The 19,455-nt window shown below is 52.9% G+C and overlaps 1 protein-coding gene across 2 annotated transcripts; it reads right to left on the minus strand.

Moving 5' to 3' along the window:
- Positions 1 to 2,458: 2,458 nt before the first annotated feature.
- Positions 2,459 to 18,907, minus strand: NSMCE4A (NSE4A component of SMC5/6 complex). 2 transcript variants are annotated; one of them, XM_075534426.1, is made up of 11 exons: positions 18,561 to 18,905; positions 17,928 to 18,005; positions 15,820 to 15,950; positions 13,463 to 13,614; positions 11,521 to 11,620; positions 10,337 to 10,427; positions 8,331 to 8,425; positions 5,880 to 5,928; positions 3,605 to 3,699; positions 3,414 to 3,516; positions 2,460 to 2,616 (listed from the first exon to the last, which is right to left on the minus strand). In XM_075534426.1, the coding sequence occupies exons 1-10, from the start codon at positions 18,856 to 18,858 to the stop codon at positions 3,442 to 3,444; spliced, it is 1,164 nt and encodes a 387-aa protein (XP_075390541.1). In that variant the 5' UTR covers positions 18,859 to 18,905; the 3' UTR covers positions 2,460 to 2,616; positions 3,414 to 3,441. The 2 variants fall into 2 exon arrangements, with proteins under 2 accessions (XP_075390542.1, XP_075390541.1); XM_075534427.1 differs by lacking the exon at positions 17,928 to 18,005 and having other exon boundaries at positions 2,459 to 2,616; positions 18,561 to 18,907.
- Between the last annotated feature and the right edge of the window lie 548 nt (positions 18,908 to 19,455).

Consider the following 19,455-nt stretch of genomic DNA (forward strand, 5'->3'; position numbering starts at 1 on the left):
GAGTCAGAATCTCTTGATGGCAACAAGTTTGGTCTTTTGGAGCTCCGCTGGGCTACTGTGAAGCCAGTGGAACTGAGGCAGAAGGGGCCGAACTGGAAAGAGAAGAGGAAGAGCACTCGTGGAGATGGAAGTAGGCAGGATCCAGGTCCCAGCTGAGAGGAGGGCAGGTAGCCCGGGGCCTTGTCTGTCTCTTCCTCATGGCCCCAGGCTCTCGGGCAGCACTGGCACCCTGCGGGATGGCCAAGACCACCATGTCCGGAGAATGTGACTGACCTTGGCCTCTGCTCCATCACCCCGCAGCACCTTGAAAAGGCAGAACCGTCTGAGGGAGACAGGGCCATGCGGTGGGAGGTGGGAGGCGAATCTGGCAGGGTTCTTCTGGCTGCGGGCCATGACCTGCTCAGACAGGAGAAGGTGGCCACGTGCAGTGACAGCTGCTGGCAGGTCCAGGGTGGTAGGGGCAGAGTGAGTCACAGATGTGGCCGGCAGAGGTCACTGTGGACCGGGCGTGTAGAAGCTGGAGATGTGCTGGGGCAGGACCCAGATGGAAAGAAAAGGTGAAAGGGACGGGTGAGGTGACCACAGCTAATGCCGCCTAGACAGTTTCCTAGAAAGGAGGCTGACCCGGGGGCCGACGTTGTGGAGCCGGGCGGTAAGGGCCGTCAGATGGCGGCCAGGGCGCGTGCTTTCCTGCAGCGGACGGTCCAACGAGGAGCGAGCGGGCAGCGCAGGGGGTCCGGCGGTGTCTGACAGGCGAGGGGGCCGGGTCCGTTGTCGCCCCTGGGGAAGGTGGGAAGGCTGAGTCTGGGGTAGAAAGCAGACAGCCGTCTTAGCGATGGGAAGAGGGGGGCGATCCTGCGAGGGCCGCCAAGGCAAGGTCGTCGACTGGAGGGGCAGCTGGGCAGCTGGTGGGAGGGTGCCAGGCCGGCTGGGGGCCCCGGGGCAGCGCGGGCAACTGCGCCCGCGGGCAACCGGCCTAAGACCACGCTACCATCTGCCCCGACAAGCGTTTAGGTGGAGTCCAGTCCTCGGGAGTGAAGAAACTGCTGGCCCGCGAGTTCCAAACGGAAAACCGAACGCTGCGCCGGCTCAAGGAGCTGTCCTTTGACTTCCGGTTCGCGCAAGTGGAGTCCTTCTACCACCAGCGCTACGTGGACATGCTGGCGCGCGAGTGGAGACGCCGCCTGGCCGCGCCCCGGCACCCCGCGGCGGCCGCCCCGCGGCGGGAGCCGGCCGACCCCGAATGGGAGTACCTGGTGCCCCCCAGGGAGCTCCACCAGATCAGGGAGCACCTGCTCCGCGCCGAGCGCGCCAGGGGCCTCCTGGACCGCAAGCCCCGCCCGCTCCCGCAGGGGCTCCCCCAAGGGCTCCCCCAAAGAGCTGAGCCGGCCGGCGAGGGGGCAGCCGCCGCGGAGAGCCGGCCCAGAGTCTTCTCCAGGGGGAGGAGGACAGAAGCGCCCAAGGCCTCGTGGGCAGAGGCGCAGATCCAGGGTCACCAAGACCGGATGGTGCGAGGGCGAGTGCTCTCGGGACAGAGGAGAGAGGCGCAGACGCTCTGGAGGCAGGCTGCTCCGCGCAGGAAATCGCAGGCTCCTGAGAGCGAGGAGGAGGGAGAGTTCGAATGGGTCAAGGTCTACCCCATCCAGCAGCCCCCCCAGGAGGCGCAGATCCATGTCACCATTCTGATGGAGAAGCCCAAAACTCCGCCCACCATGGTGAAGCCACCCCCCAGGGAGCTCCTGAGCATCCCGCCATTTCTGAAAAGTCAACTCAAAAAATACAAAGTTTAAATTCTTTTCATGTTAAATGACTTCCATTCCCTTTTCATACTAGCCGACTTCCCCGGTTACTCTCATTTAAGTTAAGCTCTACCGCCCTGTTTCTAAGCAGATCTAACCGGTGGAGAGAAAGTAAATCAATCTAGACACTATGTCCCCAGTGTCCCAAGCTGCCCAAGGGGATTCAAGAGGTGGGACAGATGCCGGAGGGAGGGAAGGGTACGATCATAGTGGAGAGAGAGGGAAGAGTAGCAGGACAGTGTAAATCGCCTGCAGCGTCACATGGAATGGCAGATGTTTGACCCTTTTTTTTTTACACACAAAAACAACTTTGATGTTGTCTTGACTAGCTAACTTGCAGCTAAAAGAAAGGTGAAAAACCAAATTTACTGCCATCACGCTGATGCAGACTCAGTGAGTCCCCGTGCTCCTGGGGTTTCCGAGACTCAGCCAGGAGTAGCTGGTGGGTTTGAACAACCAGCCTTGCAAGCTAGCAGCCCAACACCTGACCCAAAGAGCCACCAGTTTTCACTGTGAACAAATGGAGAAAGGGCCGTCCGGACACACTAGGCCATTAACCACCCCAGTACTCAGAACTCTCAATGGGAGCAGGATTGGGGCAAGGAGAGGCGTCCCGACCCCAATCAAAAAATAATGAGGCACCACCATTATACTGTGAATATTGCAGTGAATTTCCTTTAATCAAAAGACAACCATGACAAATTAATTCACTATCAAAAGCTACATTTTACTAAAAACTTAAGTCTTTTTGAATGTTGAATAATACATATATATACAACACATGCTGCTTTGCGGTGTGCAATTCTCCACCGGAGTCCTACAAAAAAAGGGGGGTGATGGAGGGGGAGAATTAGTTAGTTTATAGATGACAGTGCTCACTTAATATGCACAGATACAAGCAAATTGCCGCCCCCCACCCTCTTTTAGCCTCCGCACACAACACGAACCTGTTTGTTTCCCAATAGCTTTCTCCTCTGCCCCTGGATTTTTTCTAAAGGAGCTAACCTATTGTTTTGAATAACCACATTAAAAAAAAATTAGCACAGCGGTGCTTTGGGAAATTCCATTGGGGAAGGGGGTAGAAACTGTTGGCACACGTACATGGGGTAAAAATACCACATAGCTATTCTTCCCAGGTCTTAGATCCAAGGGAACGGCCACTAGATCCAGTCTCCAGGCCCACACCCCAGCCGAGTGCATTAGGGAGCGCCAGACTTCTTCCCAGACGGGGTTCCCTCACCCAAATGACGCTCCCGCAGCACAGCTCAAATTTCAGAAACGCTTGACTAGCCTCTGTGGCCCCTCTTCTGCTCTGTATCTACACATTAAGCAAGCCCACTGTGAACAAAACATCTCATTTATCAGTGAATTTGAGGGCTTGGAAGGGGTTCCAAGCCCAGGAGATCAGAGAGACCTATGGGGTCTCTTTCTGGTGTAAATCTCAAGAACACCCAAAGTGACAAGTCCCAGGGGGGGAGCTTATCACTATGGCCTCAGCCTGGGTCTTTGTCCTGAGCTACCGCCATGCTAGGAAGCTAAGCACAGGGCACCGGAGGGAGGCAACACACAGCTCTCTGGAGTGGCAGGTGGGAGAATTCTTAGTGAATGGCGTACCGGCAGGGAGGGGTGCCCGGGGCTGGCCTCAGGCGCTCTGGCTCCGCTGGCTCACACTGGAGGCAATCACAGGCTCAGAAATCTCAAAGGTCTTCACAATCTCCTAGTGGAGAGGACAGAGGGATTCAGGCGAGGAGTGTGAGGCTCGGGAGAACGGGTCAGGACCGGCATGTGCCGCATAGGCTTGTTACCTCCCAATCCCGGTAACTCAGGGAGATAATTCCTTGGTTCCGATTTTGGGTGCTGTGGTCGATGCTCTCATGGTCTTCATTCATGTTCACAGGCTCTGTGTGAAAGACCAGGTTGGCAAAGGGTTACCACCTCAGAAGAGGTCATCAGTCCAAACAGAAAGGGAAGGGTAACAGGAAGGACCCAGCCAAATGCAACGCGCTGCGAGGGAGTCCGTGCAGACGGGTAGCGACCCTGGAGGACCAGCTAGAACTGCCCCTGTGGGTTTCTGAGACTGTAACTCTTGACGGGAGTAGAAAGCCCTGAGGTTACTGCAGAGCAGCTCGTGGTTTCAAACTGCTGACCTTATGGTTAACAGCCCAATGCGTAACCCCTACTCCACAGGGAGGGAGCCTGTACTTATTCATAGTCCTGGTGGCGGCGGTGTACCCTGTGTGGATTCCTATGCACAGCGCCCTGACATGTAGGACCGAGTAGCCTCATGGGGTTCCCAGAGCTGCCACCATTACTGAAGCCGACGGTTAAATCGTTGTCCTAAGCAGCAGCTGGTGGGGTGGCAGTTTGCAGTCGGCAGCTGGGTGCTTCACCGCTGCATAAGGACCCAAGGGTGCTTTTCACAGCATATACACGTTGGCTTCAAAAAGTTTAGGAGAAAATTCAATTTAACTTTTCAATTCCATTTTCTACCAACTTTTTGAAGCACCCTGTACTTGAGATTCTGTGCATTATTATTCTTACGTAAGGAGAACATGTATTCAGTTTTAAAGGGGACAAGGACATCTGTGATCAGGATGAGGAAGGCCATCATGGCCATCTGAGGATTCACGCTAGTTAAATAAGGCATGGGACAAAGAACTGTCACAAGTTCATGATTGGTGGCAGGTCAGTCCATCCGAATTGCAGGTGTGGCTGTTAGGTTTCTGGGGTGGTTTGCCTCCGTCTTTCCTCTCAATACTGAAAGCATTCATGTGACAGAAGCACGTTGGTAATCCAAGTAACTCTGATGAGGGAAAGGGAAGTTTCAGGTAGTACAGTCTCAGAAAGTACACGCTGTCCTGGAACACATGCAAGGCCATGTGGTGTGTGCCGTGGGAAAGTTCACAATTGAAAATGGCCGCTTCAGGGGATCGCAGAAGAGAACACAGAGCCAAGAGTGTCTAAACCCAGAGTGGGCACCAGGGGCACGGAGGAGAAATCTCACCCTCTGACCTGCAAGGGAGCCCCCAAAATCCCTGTACCTTATTAAGCTATTATGGAGTTGTTACATAGCAAAAAACCCCAGCCTCTCCTTTCTATCAAACCAAAAGAACCAGATTATTTAGAAACCTTCGCCTATCTCGGTACCCGAGCACAGAGCACAGCTCCGGGAGTCAAATAGGAAATCAAGCAGCAACGAAATACAGGGAAGCCCTCTTTTCCCTGCAGATCCTGGAGGTGGGTGTGAAGTAGGAAGGAAAAACTCCTGGACCCTGGGGTGGGGACCGTAACCAGGGGAACAGTAGGGAGAAAGAAGGAAGTGGCCAACAAATGATCACAAATTGCTCTTCTAAGGGTTAGTATGAGCCGGGACTGATCCAATGGCAGAGATGAACCTGACTTGGAATCTGAGAAATCCTTGATAGTACTGACTCCGTCGATCATGAATTTGTGATACAGTTCAATCCACTATGGTCAGACGTCCAGGATTTTCAGTTGGGAAAGACATAACCACGTGAGAGTCTGCTACCTACAAAGACAACTCCTGTGCATTCCTTACCCATCAGACCTCGTATCAATTTGCTCCATTGTAATACCAAAAAAACCCCAAAACCAAACCAAACAGACATCAGTGGTCACTAACAGTGAACGCCATCCCTAAAGTAAATGTGAGACGGTCAGGGGACCAGGGGAGCTAGACTAATGGAAGTGGAACAACTAGAAAGAAAATGAGAAATTTGAGGAAATTATTACGAATGTCATGGAACACCATGAGGGGATTTTCAAATCACAGAAATATCCTACTGCCTGAACTATCACACAAATTGTGTGATATATGGAATATATCCTAATAAAGCTGTTTTTTTAAATCCTATTGTCTTTTAATACAATTTCTTTACACAAGCTTTTTGAAGTTTCCCCTGACAGCCAGAAATCACTCAGTGAGAACTTAGTTTACTGTGTAAACTTGTACCCAGTAGAATACAGTCTCTCTTAAAACTCATATACCTCGTAATCTCATAAACTAATTGCAAATAGAATTTCTTGGAAATTTTTTTTCCTGAACACATGCCTACTTACCTATGATTGGCAGTCGATCTTGGTCAAGTCTTATTCTTGCAAAGCCATCCTAAAATACAAACATGATTTTTAAGTCAAGACCCAAACCTGGATTCAAATTCTATACATTTTTAAGATTAAACAAAAAGCAGTGAAAAAATGTGGTATCAGGCACCCAAAGTGACTACAACAGTAACATGAGCCTGCTTACAATGTCTTTTTCTTACACAGGGCAGCTGTCCGTTTTCCACTCAGACTTAAAAAAAAAACCAAAAAACAACTCACTGCCATCAAGTCAATTCCAACTGACAGCAAACCTGTAGGTTAGGGCAGAACTGCCCCTGTTGCCTTCTGTGGCAGTTACATAATCTGGTGTCATTTTGAGGATTGAGAATGTAGAGGGTAGTCTGGCCTGTCAATGGGGATATAGCCAATGGGGCCTTTGTGTGGGTATGGCCCTCTTTTGATTCTGGGAACTCCTGTAGTTCCTCCTGGAGGGGGGACATTCTCTCTGCTCACTCCCTTGGAGACTCTTTACTGACAAGACTCACTCCCCGCGAGACAGCCACGTGAAGCTACCCTGAGGCAGTCTGGGTTTTATAGCTGAAAGAACCATGTGGAGACCCTGCCAGCGCTGAGATGCTTTCAACGCCACTGGATCCACAAGACCTCCAACCAGCTGGCCTGTGATCTTCCTGCATTTGGCATGATTGCATGTGTTTCGTGAGTCTGAAGAGGACTCTATAGACTGGTAGTGGGCATATGGGCTTAGGGACTGGGTCTGGCCTGGGCTGGGCTGCTGTGTCAATAATCAATTGCTTTTGTGTATAAGGCCCTTTCCTACACACATATGGGTCTCCCTGGCTTTGGTTCTCTGGTCTACCCAGACTAGCACACCTTCTAACACTGTAACTCGAATTAGTTTTTTATATAACTCTTCTTCATGCAGTAGAAAGCCTAGTCTCTCTCCCTCAGAGCAGTTCGTGACCTTGCAATCAGCAGCCCAGCGGGTAACCCGCTACGCCAACCTGGCTCCGTGAAAAAAATTAAAGTTGAAAAAAGAGAGAGAGAGAGAGAGAAGGGTTACCACCTTAAACACCTCCCAGATTCCTCCCCCTTCAGACCCAGGCACTGGTCTCTGGTTATAAAAGTAGGAAATGCAAAGTCAAAAGTGACCTAGATTCTCTGTGACAGCCGCAGCTCGTTCCAAACCAACAGACAGACCGCCACACGGAGCAGTCCTTCCTCAGGCCTGGCTCACATTGCTGAGTCAGAATCAGCTCACAGCAAGGTTTTGTTTTGTTTTCCCTCCATCCATCCATCCATCCATCCATCCATCCATCCATCCATCCATCCCCCTTCGTGACTCGACAACACAGCTTATTAAATAAAAGTAACCAGCTGGCCTTTCTAACTGATTCACACTTACCCATTTGATTTGGGATCCTAAACATGTGACGAAGCATATTGCTCTCATGTGCCCTTGTCAACATTGTTGAAGAATGTTTGGGTCAACACAAGAGTTTTAGCTAAGGTTAAAATCAAAGTGATTTAACACAGAGCTTCTTAAACCTTTTCCATCCTCAACTCCTTTCACCTGAGAAATTTGTTACATGGGCAAGACTGTCCAATACCTGGCAATCACGACGTGTTAGATTTTAACTTAATGTTTGGTCGCTCAGAGTTCAGAAACCTCTGACTGTGGCCAGACTTTTCAAGATCCCCGCATTTAGGGTAGAGACCCACAGTGGAAGAAGCTTTGATCTAACACCCAAAAATGTAACCTGACTTAAAATTACAGAGAGTCTAAAGCTGATTCCCACTGTACATTTCGGAATAGTTTTCTATTAAGCCCTCGTTTTGAAATTATTTCACACTTAAAGAGCCGTATGGCTGGTGTTAAGGGTCACCCACCCCTTTGCCATATTGACCGTCTCACAGGGGGAGTCTATTCTGTGAGCCACCTGGGGCCTGCTCCTTTTCCCCTAAGACTTCGGCAGTCATTTCTCACCTAACATGAAGCCATCAACATCTGACCATAGGATGAGCCTTTCTGGCACAGCAGAGAGGCAGCTCAGCTACCAACTGGACGCTAGACGGTGTACGCCCCCCAGCAGTTCCATAGGAGATCCGCGTTTATAAAAAGAAGAGCCTCCCATGCCTATGGGGCAATTTTACTCTGTCACATGGGATTGCCGAGTGGAGCTCAGCGGCCCCTCACAACAGGACAATCGCCAGGTTGCTAACGAGCATATAGTCCCATACACAAATGCTGCCAAGTCCCTCTCTAAATAGCTTCTAAATGTAGACACACGCACGCACCTCCTGCCCAGTTTCTTCCACCTACATGCCAATTAATGTTTTGCCATACAGGATCTAAAACACACACCGGTGAGCACCAATAGCTTCGCCAGCAGCGTTTGCTATTTGCCCTTGTAAAGCTATAGGAAAACAAACCGTCTCAGAACTTACCCTGATAATGAAGGAAACGTGAAAGATGTTCTCCACGGTGCGGGGGAAGGAATGGGGATCTACCACGAAGTCAAAGAAGGATATAGGTGTCTCCGCTGCAGAAACAAGAGAGAGAAAGTTCACCAAAACGAGGACCTGGGGGTCGCCACGGCAGACGCAAGAGAAAAATCATCATCCAAGCAGGAAAAGCGCTTTCTGCTTCTCAGGCTGGCTCGTGGAGCCCAGAACTCTCTAGTGCCAGCCAAAGAGTTGGAAAGAAAGTGTTGTGGGCAGATAAGCCAACTCTTCTAGAAGACCCTTTGCTGCTCTCCATTAAAACCCGTACGCCCTTCTCCTGGCCATCGCCCATGAAATAGGAGTCCCATGGCACTAGCACAAGTGCCCTCGGCACAGAGTCAGTCCTCAGGCCATTTACTCAAGAGCACAGTGCTCTAAAGAACCTTACGGGGGTGGGGGTGGGGGTGTTGAAGGGAACTGGGGAGCAAATGGTGAATCCCCAAGAGGGAGGATGAACTGGCACTGTTTGTGGTGAGGTCTGTATTACTCAACGCTCTATAGACAACTGCACCGTGGGAGCGATGTGAGATATGAATGATATCACAACACAACTATTGGCGGGGGGTGGGGTGTTAACTTTACCAGGCAGTCACCAGAGGATTACTTAAACACAGGAAGGAGCTGCAGAAAGTTTGGGTGTAAGGGGGGCATGGCATTAGTTTTTCACTCCCTGGAAGGACAGCAGTTGGAGCCCACCCAGCGGTGCCTCGCAAGAAACGCCTGGTGAACGGCTCAGGGCAACAAGCAACAGTCCCTGCCCACACGCGGGCACAGTTCTACTAGGACTGACCCGGCTGTCACGGTTTCTCTGGGTTCACGCACATCAATACGGACGGGCGTCCTGGCTGACGTCATGCTGCCCAAGACTGAGTACATTTCAAACAGCTTTGAAAAAGACAACAAACGGGAGAAACGGGGAGCTGACAATGGCCAATGTATCATCCCTCCCCCCCTACCCACCGCTCCCTTAGGGGGATGAACTACAGTAACGGGGGTGAAAGGAGACAGCGGGCGGTGTAAGATATGAAAATAACAACATAATTTATCAGGGGTCCATGAGGGTGGGAGGAGGGGAAAAGCGAGGAGCTGATACCAAGGGGTCAAACAGAAAGAAAATATTTTGAAAATGATGGCAACATATGTACAGATGTGCTTCATAAGACTGATGTACAGAATGTTCTAAAAGCTGTAAGAGCCCCCAATAAAATGATTTATTAAACTTTTAAAAAAGAAACAAAAGCAACAAAGAAAAAGTCGGCCATTTGTATGTGCGTTTGCATGACTGACATGATTTCTTCACACACGGCAGGCCTCCTTTTGATCCTGAAAAAGCGTGACCCATCTTTTAAAAACACATGATTTTATCTTTAAATTATTATTATTTTATTTTTCATTTTTTATTGTTTCTACTGGGTTCCCCAGTTGGTGAAGCACAGGAGTAGATGCTCAGAGACAGTAACTAATGCAAGGGTTGAAGACGGCATGTAGGGGTGGGGGTGGGATGTGGGGGGGTGAGGGGATTGAGGGAGTCAACAATGAAGGCAGGAGGGGGAAGGGAGCACTAGCATTGATGGTGATTACAAAACTCATTTTAAAGGCAATTTAACCATTGGGGGGAAGGGGCAGAATATTCTAAAATTGATTGTGGTAATGATCGTACAATTCTTGATATGATTGAACGACTGAACTACTGAATTGTATGACATGTGGATTAGGTGCCAAAAAAAATGTAAAAAAAATAAAACAGGAAAGGGTGCTCCGCCCACGGCCTGACGTGGGGCTGCCTAAGAGGCCTCTTACAAACGCCCAGGTCAAGAAGGGCTCCACACGATTCAAATCGGACAGACTGGCAAAAAAAACACCCTTTCTCCCCAAATCCTCTGTGAGGGCCTATGGTCGGATTTTAATCAACACAGCTCGCTCCGGGGCAAGTCAGGTGCCATACTTACGATCTTCGTGAAAATATGTTTGCAGCAACCCCAAGATCCTTTCTACTTCTTTTTCTGTTGCTTCCTGGTGAGATTCTTCCATTCTCTTTAACTGAAAAAGAAAGCCATTATCAAGTCTGCCCCGCCTTTCTCTACTTCCCAGGCACCCAATCAGCCCACCGGCCGCCATCAGACAGGCCGTCATCAGACAGGCTGAGTCCCCCCAAGTAGGGTTTCCCAAGCATACGGCCCCAATGTCCTCTAAGGATCTTTGGGACTGCCAGCAGCTTCTCATCATCCCTTAAAATTTGCCTTCTTTAAATTAAAAAAAAAAAAAGTTCTCATTTCAGTAACAGTTTTACATTTGCTGCTATTTAACAGTGAAGAACATTAATCAAAAACCTATGTTCAGGTTGAAATATAAACATACCATCGGGGGTGATTCCCCACCCCTAACCCTTTGAGGCATATATGCCAACCCCTTTAGACATTTTTGGTGGTCACAAAGGAGGGGAGAAGGGTCTTACTGGGGTCTAATGGGGTTGAGGCCGGGGATGCTGCTCTACATCCTACCATGCACAGGAGAGCCCTTGAAAGCAAATGGTTAAAAACCCACTGTGTGGGGTCGGTTTCAGCTCAGAGCCACCCTTGGGGGCTGCGGTGGGTTCCTGAAGATGTCACCTGAGAGAGCAGACAGCCTCCTCTTTCTCCTGCAGAGGGGCTGCTGGGTCTGAACCACCGACCTGGAGGTGAGCAGCCCCAAACTTGACCTGCAGCGCCACCAGGGAGCCTCTGAACACCCAGCCCCAAATGCCTCGAACACAAGGTGGAGACACCCTGGTCTAGAAGGAGGAGTACAAATGAAGAGAGGGAGGGAATGAAAGGGCTTAAGGACAACTCTCAAAGCCAAGCCTCGGTGCCGCCTCAGAGTGACCCAATAGGACAGGATGGAACTGCCCGGGAGTTTCCCTGACTGTCCCTCTTTGCGGGAGCAGAAAGCCCCACCTCTCTCCTCCGGAGGGGTTGGTGGCTTCGAACTGGGTGACGGACCTGCATGCCACTGCCACTGCCCCAGGGCCCCTTCCAAGTGAGGAAACGATGAATGAAAGGCAGCGGTTGCCGCGCCCTGGCTCCCAGGCCCTCAGCCATGCAGACTCAGTAAAGGCAGAAAGTGACATGGGAACTTGACATTTAAAGCTACAAACCTGGGCGGGCATTGCCCTCTGCTCCTCCACCATTCGAACTCTTCTCGGACGATCGACTCGTGGCTTCGGCACGGGGAGCTCGCCTTGCACTGAACCCAACCTAGTGAAGAAACGGCTCTTCTGTCGTTGCATCAGAAACAGCCTGTGTTCACTAAGAGCAGCCCCCAGAGGGGAGAGAGACTCAGACTAGGCCCCACTAGCACACGGAGCTGACAGCAGCCCAAGACTCTTGGGAGCAAGTGGGTGGCTGGTGCCTGGCTGATCCCTGTGATCCTCAATGCCCTTTCTGGCGCTGACGCAGCCCGAGACCCCCTCAGACGCCCTCACTTGGCTCCTGCCTGGAAAGCCTCCCCAGCTAGTCAGTCTCCTGTGCACTTTGGAAAGCCGACTTCCGACACCAAGGAAGGCTGCCACGCTGGATGGGGACGGAACAGTTCCAGGGGGGGGTAGGTGTCAGGGGGAAGGCTCTGGGCCTAGACAACAGCATACCTGCCTTAGGACTAAGCCAGGGGATTCATTTCCCTGTGGGGCTTGTCCCCCACCCCCAGTAGACTTAGCTGCACTAGAGCCATGGACACCATGATGACAAGATCAAGGTCCTGCTAGTAAAGGTCAACCCAGGCCCTGACCCTAGAAGGGATTAGAGCCCAGCGTTCAACTCCCCGCAGACCCCCGAGGGCGCTGACCGGAAGCACTCAAGAGCCAGGGGAGCAGCTGGACAGGAAGGTCTACCTGGAATTGGGAGAGAGCTGGCCAAGAACTAACTGTCTAGAGAAGTCACTGGAGGCTCAGCGGGAGGAGGGTGTTGCAGGCCAACGGAACCGGCACTACAGGGGCACAGGTTCTAGAGCTTCCTTGTGGCGGGGTGATGACCCGAAGTCTAAGACCACAAAGGACTTTCTCTGCCGGCCCTGGACAGCGCAGCCGGGACCCGGTCCACCTGCAGTTCCTGTAGGTGCAGCAGTTCTGGGCGCTAGTCACCCGAAGGCTCCTTAAAAACAGCTGTGCGCCCCCCCCCCCCCACCTACCACGTCCCCAAAGCCCAATAACGGAGAGGCTGCCAGTCTCCAGGGACTTAGGAGGCCGGCTTGGAGTAACAAAGGCGGGGGGCCGACACTGTGTGCAGAGCAAGCGACGCTAAGAATGGGGTGGTGACTACAGCGGGATGGCTGGAGCGCCTGGCCTGAGGGATATTTAAGGCCCTCGAAATCATCCCTACCAAAAAAAGAAACCATCCCTCCAGCGAGTCACACGCCTCCCCTAAGAGCAGCAGTCCACATTGGGGAAGAGTGAATTTCGTGTTTGACCGGTTCGGCCCAACAATGATGTTATAAATATCCAAATGGTTCTTGGCAGAAAAAAAGGTCCCCCACCCCTACCCCACCCCCCGCCTACCACGGAGTGTACTTGCAGGCTGTCCTACAAGAGAACCCCTGAGAGCCCTTGGCCCGCCACACTGGGGCAGGAGGTCAGGCCAGCTCATGTCCTTTGAAGAGGAAGAAACACTTTTCACAATAAGCAAAAAAAGAAGAAACGAAGTGGGCTGTTTAGGTGACACCGAAGGGTTCCAGTAACTGCCGTGTCACACATGTCGCTGGGTGCCATCTCTGACAGCATCCCAGTCGGAGATCTCCTGGTTCGAAAAGCTACAAAGGCAAACCCGTGACACGATGCTGCGGATCCAAAGCCGCCAGCTAGGCAGCAAAGGAACCCACACAAGGGCTCGGGGACGGGGGCCCACGGCCCCTCCCTGCTAACCAGGGGCAAGGGGGCCTTTCCGGTCCATCCCCACCGGGAGCTTAGCTTAGGGGCTGTGAAGCTGGCACCGTGACCGTCCATGCGACACTACCGAGCACGGTCTTCCCTCTAAAGCAAGCAGCAGTCATTTCAGGTTTACAAATGGCGGGCGGGCCGGGGGGGCGGGGTTTCCCAAATGTCTTACAGAAAGTGGAATGTGTGGGTTTTATTAAAGGTGTTTTCTGCTGTTTTGCCTGATATTTTCCAGGAGTCATAGACTATCAATTCAAAATCAGAACTATCTTCATCACGGATGAGTTCTTCAGCTTCTAGCGGATTTACACCCATATGTGTCAGCTACAAAAGTGAAGGAGACAAAAGACCCCAGTTAAGCCAGCAGCAATCTCCAGCCCAGTCACCTATATACCACTACACCTATATACCTATACACCACTACACCCAGACACCACGACACCCAGACACCCAGACACCACTACACCCAGACACCACGACACCCAGACACCACGACACCCAGATACCACTACACCCAGACACCACTACACCCAGACACCCAGACACCACTACACAGACACCACTACACCCAGACACCCAGACACCACTATACCCAGACACCACTACACCCAGACACCCAGACACCACTACAGCGGCATGAGCTCAGTCACAGGCCTGCCTGCTTAAGGCCTCCCAGCATGCTGGCTAAGCCCCACCCCTCCCCTCCCCCACCCACCCACCCCGCACCCCACAGAGAAATTCCTGCTCTGAAATGGAAACCCCCATCTTCTTTTGAGCAAAAGCAAAAAACTTCCTGAAGGCACTCAGGTAAGGAGGGGAAGTGATCTCACCCGCAGGGCCTTTGTGGGGAGAGGGTGGGGGGCTACTCTGGGCACCTAGTGGCAGAGATAAAGTTTGCTCCACAGCATCCTGTGTCATGCACAGGGCACGGAGGCTCAGCCAGTCCCAAGTGCCCACGGTGTCCGGGCCAAGAGGGTTTGGGTACACTATCTGAAAAAGCTAAGGCCCAGGGCAAGCTCGGAATCACCAGTATGGTTTGTTTTAAACGCCCAGGTAAAACAATACAAGCACAAAGAGGATCCCAACCCCACAGTTCCAGGACAAGACTGGGAAGCAGAGCTGGCCTTTTGGGTCTGAGAACCCCAGAGAGCTCTACTCGGCGTGGGTCTCGGTCTGGGTCTAAGGGCACCACCAAGGGCACCCAGCGGAAGTCAGTGACTGATTTCAACCTCACTTCCGTGGAGCTGCCCTTGGTGGAAGGACGCGTGGAAAGGTTCTACCATGAAGTCCAGTGAAAGCGGCCACGTCCTGTAACAGCCAGCCCCCCAAAGACCTCCGGGAGCTTAGCGCTATAAGAGGCCCCCCACTGAGGGCGGGGGTGTTATGCCACAGGATCCCAGGGGGAACCCTCAGCACCCCTCCACTCTCCCACCTCCTGGTCCTTCCCCACTAGGGAATAAAAGTACAATTTTTAAAATGACTCCATCTGTGGTCTCTTTCAGTGCAGAGAGTGCGTGATCTCGTACACTGTTCTTAAAGCAACGTACTTCATGAAAAAGTTTTGAAAATTTTTTTCAAAAAGACAATTGTAAGGTTTTGAAAACAATAAACTGAAATACTCCTCTGCCTCATGTAAAAGAATGCCTTTATCAGGCCAGAGGTCAGGGCACCAGGCCATTTTGATAAGGAATTAACATAAACATCCTGTCTGAAATTCAATATTCACACAGAGGGATACACTGGTGTGTGTCAGGACAGAGGCTGGCTCAAAGGAGAACAGCAAGAAAAAACGCCACGGAGGGAGAGGTCTCAGGGTGCTGAGAGGAGGGCCGTGCCCCGGGCGCCCGAGGAGCTCACTATCTGTGGGAGCAAACCATCACATCTTTCTCTTAGGGAGCGCGGCGGGTGGGTCAGAGCCTCCAGCTTAGCCATGGCATGCCCCAGCCACTGCGTCACCACGGCTCAAAGCCAACAAGGACCAGTATTAAAATTCTAGAGAACAACTACGAAGCTTACCGAGAAGCAAAAACAAAATCACGGTGAATTTGAAAAATAAAGGAGAAAAAACAACAATCTTGGAATGATTCTAAAAGATTCTCAAAGATGGACCAAAACACACTGCCTCCACCTGGTCCAGCTCAAAGCCAGCTGCGTCCTAATACCTGTGGTGCTGGGCTCTTGCCCAGCCCAGGGCCAAGGTCTCAGGCTCCTGAGAAGATTCTAGAATACTGAAGAACCAATAACTAACTGAAGCAGGGCCCGGGAGGGAGGTAGAGAATCTCCATCTCTAGCCCTAGTACGCAGGGTGGAGAGAGAAGGGGGAGAGACGGTCATGTAGGACTGGGTCCCAATGGCCACCCCACACACATTCCACCAGCAAGCAGCTCTCCTCTCACTTGAATAGTTTGATAAGATCCCCTTGGAAGAGCCCCGACCCCACCAAGGGAACACCACTAGCACAGGCACAGAAGTAATGTCCTAAAATAGATCTACTGAAAAGACAAGGCTTTCATAAGAATCGGTACTTACCAGAGTCTCAACATATCGCAACATATCGAACGAGTTCAGATCTGAACGCAGCTGTTTGGCTTTCTCTTTCCCCAGGTCGGAAGCCAGAACGAGAAACTGGGCATCCAGGACGGCTTCTCTTGCTCGGGACACTGAAGAGAAATAAGCAAACAAAAAAGGATGCACACACATTACGAGATATACAGCAGCCTCCTTTCCCTACATTTCCAACCACTTACAAGGTGGTTTCCACTGGCCCCCAAATCATCTCAGGGTGCTGGAAACGGATCCCTTGCCCCCTGGAAGCTGGCCCAACCTAGCTCTTCAAAACCGCGCCTTGAATGAAAGTTGACCAGCCAGTTCTGAATTCGGCTTTCCTACTCCTGTTAACAATCTCTTAATAAATAATTCCCACTTAGCAGAAGCATTTATATTTTTACCATTTCGGATCACTCACCTCACTATGCAGGGCAAGGTTGGTCCCAAAGACGGGTCACTATGCGCAACCAAACCAAAAAGTGATGGGAAAACGGAAGTGACCGCATCAGATTACAAAATGGAGGATGACTACATCGCGTCACTGCCAAAGACACTACTACATAGATGCCAGACCACTGAGAATCACGACCCCGCCAGACACACAACCTGCACCATCCCAGCCGAAAGAGTTCCTCTTGCTTCGGACCTCAGCATCGATACTGCCAACACCGTTAACATGGCAGACCGCTGGATAGATTTTTACTGTTGTTGTCGATGAGAAATGGGTGGGTGGCAAGATCATCAAGAACCGAGGCAGAGGTAGATCACTGTCTGCGCTGGGAAATCGGCCATTGAAAGCCTGGGACACAGCGCAGTTCTCTTCGGGCAGACGTGGGGTCACCACGAATTAGGACGCACGCACTGAGTGGATAGCAACTGTTTAGTTTGCCTGGTCTGGTTACCCTTTCTATTCCCACAGAAGGGCCCAGTAGGGAATGTAGTCTGGGGGGCTGCCTTAGGGCTTGGGGACTCAGAGCTCCTATTGGGATGCACCCCCACTCTGCCCTGTTACTGAACTGCTCTCTCTCTCTCTCACACACACACACACACACACACACACACACAGGCAAGTCTCGGAGGTTTTGTGGGGTTGGTTTCAGTCCATCGAAATAAAGTAAATGGCGTGGCTGTTCTGGTTTCCCGCGGGGTGCATAGAAGAGTCACACTCGCACTGTATTACCATCCATTACACGTGCAATAGCGTAACAGAAAAGCGTGACATAGCGTGACACAGTGTTGACAATGCCCAAAATGCGACCCAGAAACATGGAGGGCATGCTTGTGGAAACTGACCGCCATAGACTTGATGGCTACAGGGTTGTCACAAACCTTCACCTTGTAAAGACGAGATAAAACAACACACCAGTGTCGCCGAAGTGCGTCAAGTGACGCACAATAAGACAAGGTGGAAGGGAAGAGAAAAAAAAGATGAGGTCGGCCTGTCCTGGGGCTACAGCAGATGGCATCATGAAACAAACAGATGACAGCACAAGTAGGACCCAAACCCAAGCCCGCCTCCTCCCATCGCAGTCAGCCCTCCAGGCCAGAGTGGAACTGGCCCCCGGCGTTTCCAAGGCCTCAAGAAGCTGACCGCCTCGTCTATCTCCCTGGAGTGCCAGGCAGGTTGGTGCTTCGCCGTGGTGCCACCAGGGCTCCAAGACAAAAGGGCCAGGAGTCCTTGAGCTGAGAGCCTCTGAGACCCAGGAAGATGGATGCCAAGGCACGTTGACAGCAACTAGAAATGCCCCGTCCAAACCTGCTAGAAGTGGGCAAGGGCCTTCCCCCGGAGCCAACAGAGAGCAAAGCCCGGCACCATGAATGAAGGCTTCTAGCCTCTGCAGCTGTGAGACAATAAATGTGTTTGCTAACTCGGGCCACCGGTAAAAGTAAAATAAAGCCAGCCACCAGTGGTATTTCTGTAACAGCAGCACTAGAATAACAAAGACCTTGTTGGAGTGATAAGTTCCCAAACTGGTAAAGCATCATTGCCCACTTCCTGACATCAAGGCCCTCTGCCTCTTACACAAAGTACGGAAAATGCCTCAAGTGGCAGGACAAGGAGCTCCCTGGCACACAAAAGGGCGCATTACCTCCATTAAACAGAGTGTTGGCCTCTTCAAGGACCTCTGTTAATTTGTCCCCGGCACTCAGTATGTCCTCTCGGTTTTCTATGTTTACAAGGAAAAAAAGGGCAGGCTTTGGGGAATGTGCTATTCAGGCACTGATCCAATCATGACCACGTTCGTTATCCAGGCGTGGTGACTCAGCTCACTGGGAAGGCACCCACAGTACTGACCACATACTACTTTAACCAAGCGGCCAGCGGGGGAAAGCAGCACGCGCTTCGGTGGGCTCCGAAAGGCACGACCCTGCGGTCTCCTCGTGGGAGAGTCTGCGACCCCCCGCGCACCGAATCCCACTGGGCAGGTGCCAGGTGGGGGCAGAAGGGTTGCCTTTCTGCCACCAATCCAAGGTCGCAGGATGCAACCGAAAGAACAGGTGCCGGCGTCCAGCGCTCCCCGCGACCAGCTGCCCACTGCCGCTGGCCCGGCCTCCAGCGTGGCCATCCTGCCAGGCGCGGGCCCCCCGCCCTCCACGGACCAAAGAAAGGCGGGCGCGCGACCAGCCGTGGGCAGCGCGGCCAGCGGAGCGAATCGGAAAGCGAAGGCGGCGGGCCGGGGCCTCCCGCGGGCACACGGGACCGGCCGGCCCGCGCCCCTTACGTTGGACCGAGGTGATGAGCGCCCGGTACTGGTGGCGGATCTGGCGACACAGGCCGTGGTCGGTCTCCACCTCCAGGATCGCCGGGTCCAGGCTCTCGTCCCCCGAGTCGGACGGGTCCGTGTCGTCCAGGCTGGGGTACGCCGGGGCCTCCCTGCGTGGGGGCGCGCCGCCGCGGCGGCCCCCCGGCGACAGCGGCGACCGCGACCGGGACCGCGAGCGGGAGCGGGCGCGGCCCCGGTGCGCTTCCCGGCCCCGGCCGCGGCCCTCGGGCCGGCGGACGCTGCTGTCGCCGGACATCGCCCCAATGCCCCCGTGCAACTTCGGAACGGCGGAAGTTCGCGCCAGAAACTGAACGCCCTGCTCGCGCGCTGCGGCTCCGCGCGGACCGGCCCGGGCAGCCGGGCGCACAGCGACGCCTGTGGCCGGAGGCCGACGAGGAGGCGCGCCCGGTGCGGCCTGCTGGGCTGGCCGTGGGGCGCGGGACAAGGGCCCGGCGCACCCTGACTCTGAGGACAGCGAGCTCTAGAGCCCCACGGGGGCTGGTGATGGACCGGAGGCTCTTGAGCCCCTGGCTTAGGGGACCTGGCTGAGAGCATGCCCCGCCCAGGTACCTAGGAAGGACTGAGTGCCCCTTAGACGCCCTGGAGAGGGACCTGCCTGCTCCCAGGACACTAGGGACAGCCAGACCTTATAGCAGCACCTCCCCAACAGCATCAGGCCCCTGAGCTCTTGCTTGGTACACTGGTCCTCCACTCCTACCGACTGGGTAGCAACCGTGGGCTCAAACCTGAGAGGATAGTGCAGGACCAGGGTGGGTGTCCCCCAGTTGTACACAGGGTGGCCGTGAGTCCCAACAGCACCTAACATCAACCACAGACCCGTCCAGTGGGGGAC

This window comes from Tenrec ecaudatus, chromosome 16 (assembly GCF_050624435.1).
Source record: "Tenrec ecaudatus isolate mTenEca1 chromosome 16, mTenEca1.hap1, whole genome shotgun sequence".
In the NCBI taxonomy this organism is placed as follows: Eukaryota; Metazoa; Chordata; class Mammalia; order Afrosoricida; family Tenrecidae; genus Tenrec; species Tenrec ecaudatus.